Here is a 13,220-nt window from a genome sequence, read left to right as displayed (position 1 = left end):
ATAGTATAGTCTTCTGTTCCTCAAAATTAGTTCTAAAGAAAGATATCCATCACATAAAATAATCCCAGATTTCAAGTACCTGAAGTAGGTGCTGTATTTCCATGTAACTGTATTAGAGTCCAGCCTTTGGTAAATATTATACTAGTAAAACACCAGCCTGATCAATCAAATTAGGTAACTCTCTACAAAATGTTGAATCTGTTTGGCAAAGCTCACTACACAACCAGAGGACCAACTCAGACAGGTTCAGATCTTTTTAATAAACTTTAAGTAATAGCATGGATCTCAACTTCAAGATGGCTTCAACTCTCCTGAGGAAGGAAAAAGAAGAATGCTTGTATTATTGGAATAAATAAACCTTTACATTTCCATTTTTTATCAGATGTCACAAGCCACAAAAGAGAAGGAATGGTCAGATATTCTGTTTCATCAACTTCAAAAAGCAAATCTCAAAATTGCATCAATCAAGGAAAAATACTGCTAAAAAAGATGACTCTCTAGCTGGAGCTCATAATTTATCCTTCCACTTATGGCCTGATCTAAAATTTGGTTTTTATTTTGTGCTCACAAATCACAGTAAGCTACGGTCTACAGCTCATTCAAGACCAAAAAAGGAAGAAAAATGGCATGGAAATATCCACAACTAGCATCACAGCTGAATACATCCAATTAACAGAAACTTTTTTTTTTTTTTTTTTAAGTTTTATGCTATCGCAATATTAGCTACGAATAAAGTTGTCTCTACTTCCACTAGACCCTTAGAAATATTTGACACAGGAGATAAGTACACGGTGGTTGGAAGTACTTTCAATTCAAACTGTCTGTATTCAGTGAAAGAATGGAATCCCTCTGAGACAGAAATGTAATGTTTTTATAAATTGCTCCTGGTACTAAAAGAGTAACTAAACTGAAGTTGTCATTAGAGAACTTCAAAACTAGAGGACACACAGTATTTCATACACAACTCTTCAGAGCACACAATATAGGAAGAGAGAGTCATCTAAACATATGTCATGCACAAGCCTTAAGAAAAAAATCCTGCACCTCAAGTAAGGGATGGAAAAAGAACAAAGCAGTTACATACTTAGTCGTTTCTGCTGAAGTTATTCCACTTTAGCTTCTGTACCGTACTTATTATACAGCTCTGGTCACTACTCACTCAATTGGAGAGAAATCTTTCTGACTACTTTTATTTTAGACCATTTTTTATACAAGAACCTCTGAGACTTTATATAACCAATCCACTCTCAATTTTAGAGCTCTTTAAGAATAAAGGTCTTGCCTCAATCTTACTTTGAAAAATCCATAATAACTGGATGTGGTAGGTTAACTCAGGCTCTCTGCCAGTTCCCTTCCTCAGTAAGATAGGGAAGAAAATATAATTAAAAGCTCATGGATCAAGATAAAGACGGGGAGATCACTTACTTGCTACCATCATGCACAAAACAGAATGGACTTAGGAAAGATAAATTTAATTTATTGCCAATAAAAGATAGATAGTGAGAAACAAAAACCAAAATAAATCCATCTTCTCCCCACTGTTCCTTCTTCCTTTTTTCCTGGCTTAACTTGATTACTAACTCCCCCATCTCTTCCCACTGCTGTGCAGAGCAAAAGGGAGGGGGGAATGGGGCTTGCAATTAGACCATAACACTTCATCCCTGCCACTCCTTCCTCCTCACTCTTTTTCCCTGTTCCAGCACAGGATACCTCCAAAACAGAACAGACTTTCCCAGGACTTCCCACGGGAGACAGTTCTTCAAGAACTTCCTCAGCATGGTCCTTTCCACAGGGCACAGTCCTTTAGAAACAGACTTCTCCAGCATAGGTCCCTCATGGGCCACAACTGCCAGAACATCTGGTCCTGTATAGGCTGCTCTCCATAGGTCACAGCTCTTGCAAGGAACCTGCTCCTGACTGGGCTCTTCATGAGCTGCAGCTTCCATCAGGCGTGTCCACCCGCTTCAGCATGGCATTCCTCATGGCCTGCAGTGTGGATATCTGCTCCAGATTGGTCTCCCATGAGCTCCAGGGTGACAACCTGCTTTGACATGGTCTTGTCCTTGGGCTGCAAGAGAATCTCTGCTTTGGCACTTGGAGCACCTCCTCCCCTTCCTTGCTACTGATCTGGGTGTCTGCATGGCTGTTCCTCTTGCAGTTTTTTTCTCACTCTGCCCTCATGGCTGCTGCACATGGTTCTTTACAATTTCTAATATATATGTTATCACAGAGGTGCCACCAGCATCACTTAAAGACTCAGCATCGGGCAGTCAAGGGTCTGTTTTCAAAATGGCTGCAGCTTGCTCTGTTGAGTACCAGGACAACTCCTGGTCTCTTCTCAGAAAGGCCCATGTGAACTGAATACATTGGTTTAAAAGCTCTATTCCCAACTAGAGAACAACTCTCAGAAAGTCGAACAAATGAAAACCAAGGTCTATAATTTTCTCAAGTAAGGTATTGCAATGACCAATGAGAAGACAGACAAGTGATTCTTAGCTTAAAATTTTACAGTTGATTAGATGCTGATTTGAAGACTGCACTGTTAAGTACAGTCCCACCCAATTTCCTATCACGTTCCTTGTACCTGCTTCCTCATCAGGAATGGATCAGTCTTTTGGAAATTAAAAAAAATGAACATAGCTAGATTTTCATATTCTTACTGAAAAACTTCCTGGAAAACTCTTATTTGCATTTTTTAGCACTGAAAAATCCACTGTCATTCCAATTTCTTCTGGGATTTAGTATGTGTTGTCAGGGTAGAAGGTAGAGGAGCATTTGGAGTTAGCTTACTGAGGTAATTCCAAAAGAAAGATTTTTAAACCAGTTTTTCTTACAGGGATTTTTTTCTGTATATAGACTAGAGGATCAAACCACAATCCTAATTGGACTCTTTACTGGTTCAGTTGTTCAACTTGTGCTCTAGATAATCATGACAGGAATTAGTCATTCCAGAAAGACAACAACAAAATTAAGAAGCAAAATCATCTGTCAAACAAATGCAAGCTGTAGAATCCAAAGGTAACAGATGACTGTGCACACACTCAAGACAGGGCGGCTGCATGGCTGACCAACCTGACGCATTTCACGTCACTGATGTTGCTCTAGGAAAAATGCAACTCTCACTGAGCCTAATAGTCTACAGGCAGCTAACATCACTTGGAGTCTGAACACTGGTGAAAGCTTGGAATGAGAAAGAGAAAAGAACCTAGCTACAGCCTTCATCAAAAGGCATTTATTTGGGAGAATGAAAAGTACATATAGCAACAGAAATTCAGAAGACACTAACATATTTTCATGTGTGATCTGAATGCTCAAAAGGGAAGAGCAGAGTAATACACAAACTCTCTTCTCAGTTTCTGGTGCAGGCGCTGGAATCTGGACAACCAAGTATGTTCCGGGAAAGTACACACTTTCTCCTTGCTTGTTTAACAGAGACTGCAAGAAAAAAGGAGACTACACCCACAGTAATACCTCCCTACTACTCCTGCTAGTTCTATAAAAATAAGAGTAGGTCAAGTACTTGAGACCTGTTATGAAACTCCTCTACTCTTCCACATCAAAACCCCATAAACAAAGAAGTCTTCAAGGATCTGCTCTACCCGGCTTGTCTGCTTCATAAACTTCTGCCAGAAAAACTGCACCAGCTGGAAGTGGCAGCTGGGAATTAGACTCCGTACAGCCAATTTAACCCTGGAAACAAAATTCTGATGCAGACAATTTATGCCAACAGGAAAAGCCTTTGGGTTGGCTTTACTCACACCACAGATTCAAATGGTGAATTTTTTCTGGCAGAGAGATTACTTCTGCTTTTCCAAGAAGGGAATTGGCCAAGCTGCAGCAACTTTTAGGTCAAAGTGGTTTAAAGAGCTCAAATACCCAAATTTTTCAAACTGACTTGAAAGCCTGTTACAACAACAGCAAAGAGTTAACTGTCTGTATTCTGATATGTCTCAAAGATTTTTGAAATAAGGTCTCCAAAGAACATTTTTCAAATATGTCAAGTAAAAATTTTTCCAAAGCTCTCTTTGTAGGCACACATATACAAAGCAAATAACCCATCAACCTCACAACCTCTATTTCATACAGTCCAGATCACTTTGAAAAAACAATACTGAAGAGAGACTGTTCTAAACACACTCTAAACAAAGTCACTACAAAAGTCTCAAAAAGTTACAAGATCTTTCCCCAGAAAGCTCTCCCAACTCTCTCATGCAAATCAAAATCCAGGAGCAGTGTGTTCCTCTAGTCCTTCTTCTCCTTTATGAGATACTAGGATTTTTTCTTGTATCAACAGATGAGTGATGGATGCAGGGAAACTGACAACAACTCACACATGAATTATTAAGAGAAATGATCCCTGACTGGATTTGGACAGTGAGGGTTAAGCAACTGTCCTGGTTGTTCAGGCACCAGAGGAACTACCCTGAATGGTAAATCAGTAGCAAGGGATTTTATTTAATAGCATGAGTTGTAAACTGAACCAACGGACTATGGGCCAGTAAGTTACTGCCTGAGACAAATACATGAGGAGTATGTTTTTTCAATGCCTTCTTGACAGGACATGAAAAGAGGGCTGGAGGAACATGACAGTACCAAGAAAAACAACAATGCAATGAACAGCAAGCGAAAAGTTGGAAGGAAAAGAATATAAAAAGCATCTTTCTTTAATCACTATAACCATCAACATATAAAACTGTTTAAAAAGGGAAGAATATTACCTGATCTCAAACATCCATAGTTTTCAATTGCAACATATAGCATAATCCCTATTTCATGCCATCAAATACACTGACAAGAGTGGGTGAGGTGGGAAAAAGTAGGAGAAAACAGGAGACCTAGAACCATGCAGCAGTCTTCAGTTTCGGCCAAAACATTTCCCAAGGTAAATTCTATTACAACTAGAAGTTCTATAAATATTATTTTAGCTTTTATTCAAAGCCTTAGAAAATTGAACAACAAAAGCTTTAAGGTGCAGTATTAGCCTGTTCAACTCTTCGGACCAAAATCATAATCAAACACTATCTGAAAAACCAAAAGAAGTACTCTTAAGCAGTGTATTTTATTTGTACCTTTTTTTTGACCCCATGTAGTTAAAATCAGAAGAAGCTCTAAGATTGTCTCCAGAATTACCTTGATTGAGCAGGGAGGTTGGACCAGATGACCTCACTGAAGTCTCTTCCAACCTTATCCATTCTGTGAACATACTGACACAAAATTAGGTTTTGCAACAACTTGTGGATACTGCCTCCTCTCTTCCTCACAGTACCATATCACCCAACACAACTGTGCATTCTTACTTCTAGAAATATCTTGAAGATGAAAAAGCCTAAAAATCTGCTCACAAAAAGTGCCTCAGTAATATCACTAATATACATATGTTAAAATTATATTAATAATGAAAAATCAAGCTATTCAAACTGCCTATGTGAATGTAATTTGGCCCCTTGTGTGAACACAGCACAGCCCATGACTACTTGATCACAGACACTTTACCCATAGCACACCTGCTTTATTCCATGCATAAGCCTATGCCCTCCTCAAGAATGGAACACTGTCGGGAAATAAAAAGATCCCTGTACAGAGTATTCACCTGCTTTAGCTGCAGAATGGGGCAAGCACTCAGCCACAACTTACATAAGCTAGGACTGGTCTCACATGTTCACTCCAGAAAAGCCAATACCTTACTTATTTGGTTTCAGATGGAGAAAGAAAGGAGCCAAGAAGTGACTCAGTGCCAGAGCATTTCTAATGGAAGCACAAGAAGCCATGATAGACGTAATTACTCACAGACATAGTCTACGCATAATCACAGACATCCTTAACACCAGACACGCAAGTCTTTGACTTCTGGGTGTCCCTTTTGATCAGTGCTAGAGCATTAATGAGGAATTTTCTGCACCCATGGATGTATGAAGTATTAAAAAGGAGACACAAAGAAAAGAGTAGGTGAAGACTCAAAGTGAATTTTTGTGCAGAAATGAAGGAGTAGGTTTTCTGGCACATCTCTACATACTTTTATACAACTCCAGTTTTGTCCCACTCCCATTTCACCACGTGAAAATTCCGTAACTTGAAATCACCCAAATCTACATCAGGCATCAACAGAGTTCAAATCTTTTAATCATCCACACTGTTACTTTGTGAAAAATGGTTGGATGTCATGTTTTGTGGACTAGGCCTTAGAAGGAAACAAGACACTTGGCTTGTGGCTTTCACAGATATTTGTTGATAGCTAAGGAATGTCAGGATTTAACAATCTTAGACTTCATTCCACACATAAAAGGGAACTACATTCTAGGACAAAGTTTCCCAATATGTGGTCTGTAAAACATCAGATGGTGGTCCAAAAAATAATCATAAAAGTGTATTTTTAAAAGCATACATTCCCTTACATGTTAGCAAGAAAACATTACTGAGGAAATACAAAGAAATAAAAACATCCCAGGTTTAGCCTAACTAAATAGCACTATAAGGCATACGAAAATGTGACATTTCACAAGATGATCCTTGCATTTTTTAAGGAAATTAAATGTTCTTGAAGCAACACATTCTCCTTTAACATTTAAGTTTGAAAACACTTTCTTCTGTTCTACTGAATTTTCTGAGTCCCCTCCAGAAAATGCCTTCTTTACATCCAGTATGTTCCTCTCTTCATCTTACTTCCCTAAGCTGTTAACCTGTTTTTTCCAGATCTCACTATGCTTCCTCTATTATTATTCTCTTTAGAGACACCCATTAAAGTCACCTAATGAAGCAATCCATCCATCCACTGTACACTTTTTGCCTATTTTCATTAACAAACTCTGCCTCAAGTATTCTGGTTACCACTGTTGGAACATTCATTATTTCACTTGTTCAGCTACAGGAATCTCCTCTCTTAGGAACCTCGTTTCACCCATCACTATTTTAAAATTACAGACACCTAGCTCACACCCTATCTCAACTGTCTGGTTTAAGATTCATATATAGCTACCCAGCCCTTGTCTTTCACAGTCTTCTTTTCAGGATTAATTTTCTTTCCTAATGTCCTTATATCTTCTTTATTGTTATGTGCTAATACATACTCTGAATTGCTTGATTTTTTAAGCCAGACAAACAAATACCAATGACTATGTTAAATCTTAATACCAAAAGAGCTCCGAAGAGACAGCTAACAAAGAATACTGGAGATGTACCTGGAGCTCACATGTACAGTAATAGTAGCATACCTGAGATAGTCTCCCTCAAAATCAGTATTTCTGCTCCCCTATTTCTGATACAACACTACTACAAAATTCAAGCATGTCAAATAAAAAAATCGTTAAAAAAACCCAACAGCCATGTTTTTATTTCAAGTACATAACATTTAACTTGAAACACCATTTGCATGTGTTGCTCTGATACTACATTCTTCATCAGTTTAAAAACTACAGTTTTTAAACCTTTTTTTACTGAGATGACTCAAACTTAAAACTTCTTGATTTAAAACAACATACAACCTTTAAATTAAATATGCTGATTAATATATATACATTTAACCTATGTATATGTATTACTAAGTACTGAATTGATTATTCCCTTTCTCCCAAGACCAGTATTTTCACAAGTCTTGTAAGTGACAAACTGTATCTGTGTGAGAACAGACTTACTAAAAGCAACAAAAAAGAATTTTAAATGCAACTAAGAGTGCTTAGGTATGTTACATATTTTAAAGATTGGAAAAACTGTTTTGCATCTAAAACTAAAATAATTATGTTATTTGGGTCTATCAAGCATAACTAAAGAAATGATCAGAAAAGTAAAATTTCAGAACTGATCTATTTCTTGACAGTTCTATTAATATATTAGAAACAACAAACTGTTTTACTTCTATTTCCTGTTTTCAGTTTCAAATGAATTTAAATTAAATTTGAATAAAGTAAGACTGGTTGAAACATTTTTAAATAAGAAGACTATTCACTTGGTATTCACAAAACATACTGCTGTATGAACTGATCTTGACATGTCAGCGAATTCTGCTTCCCAGCATCTGGTAGTTGAGAGCTTTTGCTTTTCTGAGCACTTTGGCAAGATGCATGTAACTGTTGGATATGTAGGCTGTGGTGTGTGCTTTTTGTTTGGATTTGTTTTTAATTTGAGAATACATTCAGCCTGCAGTAACATGCATATTCATAATGAAATTTTATGTTTACATATGTTTCTTTCATTAAAAGTTCAAGTTAATGCATTTAAATACAGGTTTGATACAGCTTTCTACAAAGCCTCTTTATATGGCCTCTAAAATTATTTGCACCTTACTCTGACATACCTACAAGAGCTTCTAGATAAATGAAATTATTTTTCACCATCATGGATAAACTATTATATATTCTGAAATACTTTATGACACAGAAAGAATAAACCCAATATTTGATTCATGTTAGCAATTGAGGAAAATCATACAAAAATGTTTTGTTTGCTACTGAGATACTGAGATCAATACACAAAAAAAACATGTTTCCTTGGAATCTGGGCCTTTTTTTTTTTTTTTTTAATTTTTTTTTTTTTTTTTAGTGCAATAAGAGAATACAGATTTCCAGCTTCTCAGGAAAATTAAGTTTGCATACCAGCACAGAATATCCCCGGGACTTCACTCCGGAATATAACAGTTCGTACTTTCTTATCAGATTTCAAAGCATCCACAGCTTTTGACATCTACAGAGAAAAGGAGGAAGGGCAATAACCAAACACTTTTTAAAGTGCTTCATTCCAATACTTCACCTTTATACTAAAAACTGTTCTTTTCACTTACCATTTTTACAAGATTTTTGCTAAGTGCATTCTTGGCATGAGATCTGTTTAATCCAAGCACCACAATTCCTGGAGGGGAAGAAAAATAATATCATCGTTAGAATGTAGTAAAATATGTCTCATCTGTGTAAGTTATTATTATTTTGAAATTATGCAAAAGGCATTGAGGACTGCAAAAAAATGCTAGTGTAATCACTATTGAGTTTCTGAAAGAAAATAAACTGATCTATACTTTTCAATACTCAACAGAAATTACAGTTACTTGAGGAACAAAAATATGGCCCTAACACCTTTATGTGGAAGCAGTCCTTACAAAGGTTGAAAGTAGAATTACACATTTTATGTTTGTACATGAAGTGCTGACATGTAATCAGGAAAGATGCTTATTTGGAAAGCATATTTCCATATTTAGAGAGCCTGTCTCCAGAGACTTCTTAAAAAATGAAGTGCTATCACAGCAAAGACTAGCAACTCCTATACAGGTAAAAGGAAGTCATAAACAAAGAAAGAATGCCACCAATGGGAAACTTGTATTTTTGTTTAAAAAGGAAAAAATTCACACAAAAATTCTCTCCTGGAACACAAAAATCAAGCTGAATGCTTGGTACATGGCTCCAAAGACACATTCACAGCTCCCTCAGTCCAGTTACAAATCAATTGTCTCACTGACTGATTACCTGTGCATTGGTTCAAATGTTGCAGCAGAAACAAAAATTGTCTTTATTTTGCCCCCCTCGCCTTAACAGGCATGATTATCAAACAGGAAAATTCTGAAAAGTTTACTTTGGTAATGCCTGAGTTTACCATGGCTATAGCAATCTTTTAGACAATTACTGCCTGAACCCAACACAACCGCCCAAGTTCAAAACACCAGCACACAGCCCTGACCCTGCCCTGGTAACATTTTATCAATCAGGACCTTTTATGCAGAGAACACAAGTATAAGGGGAGAAAAAGGACTAGGGCATGGACCAGGAATGAAAGGCAGAAAGGGAGCTCTATCTCAAACAAAAATGCTCACAATATTGCCATCAGCCTACAGGATGAAAAAACAAATTCCAGAAACTCACTATTTTCCCAGGTGATTACTACTTCACCACTCAGCTTTGAATGTGCAATCTATACATAATCTTGCTCTCATAGCCTTCCCTGTCACATCAGTGCATACTGCTTCTTCTATTTCTGGAAAACCTGTCCTCCCTAAGGACTGACCCATTTGAGCTCCCTTCCTCTGCTTCCTTCTGCATGTATGTGCACGCACACGCACACAAGATAAGATGGAAAAGAGTTCCTGTTCCTTCTGCAGTTACCAATTTGAAGACAAAGTCTTCCCTTTGCCAGCTGCCACTCTCAAGATTCAAATAAAAATGGCGTCGAATGCAAGTAATAAAGTATACCTCCCTTTCTTGCTCCTAAGGTACAGTCAATTGCTAAGTATAGATACCTCCTAAAAGTGGAGAGGAGCCAGGACAACCCAAATGACCTTCACTCCCTTGTTCTACAAGCCTGAATTCCCACATGTTTATCCCTATGGCTGGAGGTATACAGGACCGCCTGCAAAGGTCATTATTCAGCACTTACATAGGAATCTGTTTATGTTCTGTTAAGCAAAAAAGGAGTGGTGCTGTAGCACTTTTCTTCAGCTGTTACAACTTCTTCTCTAGGAGGAGGATCGCTCCATATTCAAATATTCCATATGTTCAACACAAGTAGATTAGGCAAAAGCAACATCCCACGTTAAAGCAACAAAAAGACCCTTCACCCTGACTTCACTTAGATTTTCAGGCACTACAAATACCATGCTTGAATAAACTAGAGATGCTATTATCCCAAACCATACTTCAGTCAGGAAATAGAGTCCTTTTCAGAAGCATGTTATACTTAATGGCAACGACACTTGATGACACTTGAATTTTTCTTCTCCCCACTGGAGCCCAAAGACTGCTACTCCACCACCACCAATAGTGTATTCAGAAGGAAGTTCCAGTTAACATTAAAGCACTTTAAATATCTTTGCCACAAATAAATGATCCCTGAAGACGGATCATACAAGTCGATTTATCTTAGCAGTGCTGTATCAGGACATAAAACCACCACTTCTGCTTCTTTCTACAGAAGTAAAAGATAAAGATGGCACCCACGCAGCTGTTCTCTTTTAAGTAAGAAAAAAAATATTAAGAATTGCAAGAGGAAAGTATAAATGGTTTGCAAGGAACACCAACATATTGCAGTGACATATACAAAAGACATTCCTTGCAATCACATTTGAATCAGTTTTGTTCTGATATGCCATTACTACAGGACCTGAGCATCCTGAGGATGGAAGGGACATTAAAGATCATCTAGTTCCAAGCCCCCTGCAGGGACACCTTGCACTAGACCAGGTTGTCCAGAGCACCATCTAACCTGGCCTTGAACACCTCCAGGGATGGGATATCCACAGCTTCTCTGGGCAACCAGTTTCAGTCCCTAACAGTAAAGAATTTAATCTTAATATCTAATCTAAACCTGCTCTCTTTCAGTTTAAAGACCTTGTCCCATCACTATAAGGCATTGTAAAAAGTTCCTCTCCAGATTTCTTCTAGGTTCCCTTCACGTACTGGAATGTGACAGTAAGGCCACCCCAAAGCCTAATCTTCAGGCTGAACAATCCCAGTTCCCTCAGACTTTTCTCACAGGAGAGGTGCTCCATCCCTCTAATCATATTCATGATTCCTCTGTACCCACTCCAACAGGTCCCTGTCCTTCCTGTGCTGGGACCCCAGAGCTGGATGCAGTGTTCCAGGTGGGGTCTCACCAGAGCAGAGCAGAGGGGCAGAATCCCCTCCCTCCCCTGCTGCCCACGCTGCTTTGGATGCAGCCCAGGACACGTTTGGCTCTCTGGGCTGTGAGTGCCCATGGCTGGGTCATGTCCAGCCTCTCACCCACCAGCACCCCCAAGTCCTTCTCCCCAGGGCTGCTCTCCATCTGTTCATTCCCCAGCCTGTGCTGATACCGGAGCTTGCTCTGCAGCACCTTGGTGCAGCACCTTGGTGCAGCACCTTGCACTTGATCTTTTGTTAAATCTCATGAGATTCCCAAGGATCCAGTTCTTGAACCTGTTCACATCCCTCTGGATGCCATTCCATCCATCAGGTGTGTCAACTGCACCACCCTGCTTGGTGTCATCTAAAAATTTGCTGAAGGTGAACTCAATCCCTTCATCTATGTCATCAGTGAACATACTAAATCACACTGGTCCCAGTACAGGCCCCTGAGGCACATCACTTGTCACTGGCATCCATCAGGACCTGAGCCATTGACCACTGCACTCTGGATGTCACCAACCAACCAATTTCTCATCCACTGAACAGTTCACCCACTGAATCCATCTCTCTCCAGTTTAGAAAAAAGGATGTTGTGGGGAACTCTGTAAAAGGCTTTCCAGAAGTCCAGATAAATGACATCTGTAGCCATTCCCTTGACCACTGATGGAGTCACTCTATCATAGAAGGCCACTGGGCTGGTCAGGCAGGACTTGTCCTCGGTGAAGCCATGCTGGCTGTCTTGAATCACTTCCCTGTCCTCCATGTGCCTTAGCAGAGCTTCCAAGATGATCTGTACCGTAACTCTTCCAGGCACAGAGGTGAGGTGAGGCTGATGGGTCAGTAGTTCCCAGGCCCCAGCTTTCTGCCCCTTTTAAAGATAGGTACAATGTTTCCCCTTTTCCAGTCACCTGGGACTTGACCTGACTGATGCAACTTTTCAGTAACACTCGTTACATTGTCATCTGAAGCATTTAGCCATGGTTCGTTCTTGCTGAAGCACACACACACACACACACGTGCTTTCCCAAATGCTTTAAAATAAACTGTTGGAAAAATCTACTTGTAAAAGAAAAGGTATTAAAAAGTAGTCATTAATAAAAATAAGTAGAAATTAGTGGTAGTAGTAGTAGTAGCTTTGCTGGTGTATCTGTATGGTATCAAAAACATGACAGATATACTAAGAAGGAATAAGCATTCACATATGCTAAACTCAATATTAATCTGATAGTTTTTCCTGGAAGTCATCCCCACATTATTTCTGGGACACACTTCAGCACATAATGTGCATCCATTAAAATCTGCATCTGCATACTGAAAACTAACTTCATCTTAACTGGCTAGGATCTCCAAGAGACAATGATTCCCAGTGTTGTCTAATATAAGCAGCAATATTCCTATATACTACTTTCCCAGCCCACCATTAGAGGCAAAGCATATACAAATGTACAATATGTTCTCTACTTGCAAGTTGCCCATGTTAAAAGAGAAAGCTGCCTGTGGTATAATTCTCAATGTTCAAGAGGAAAAAAAAAGAAAGTCATGCATAATAAAAGCAAAAAATGCCTTTTAGTGAAATAAAGATACATACGTATCTGGAAGATAGCTTCAAAATATCTGTAAATTCCCAGAAACATACTGATTTCA

The 13,220-nt window shown here is 38.7% G+C and overlaps 1 protein-coding gene across 1 annotated transcript in view; it reads right to left on the bottom strand.

Annotated features, from left to right (window-relative positions):
• The window catches only part of AUH (AU RNA binding methylglutaconyl-CoA hydratase), a 103,857-nt gene extending 91,865 nt beyond the window's left edge, over positions 1–11,992 (bottom strand). Inside the window, exons 1-3 of the mRNA XM_017742729.1 lie at positions 11,765–11,992; positions 8,771–8,845; positions 8,586–8,673 (exon numbers count right to left, since the gene is read on the bottom strand). Of these exons, the coding sequence (XP_017598218.1) occupies positions 8,586–8,673; positions 8,771–8,845; positions 11,765–11,992 (391 nt within the window). The remainder of the gene's footprint in view (positions 1–8,585; positions 8,674–8,770; positions 8,846–11,764) is intronic.
• Positions 11,993–13,220: the final 1,228 nt, after the last annotated feature.

This window comes from Corvus brachyrhynchos, unplaced genomic scaffold (genome assembly GCF_000691975.1).
Source record: "Corvus brachyrhynchos isolate BGI_N302 unplaced genomic scaffold, ASM69197v1 scaffold408, whole genome shotgun sequence".
Lineage (NCBI taxonomy): Eukaryota > Metazoa > Chordata > Aves > Passeriformes > Corvidae > Corvus > Corvus brachyrhynchos.
The sequence above is the reverse complement of the archived record's forward strand: the minus strand, read 5'-3'. Positions and strand labels throughout refer to the sequence as shown.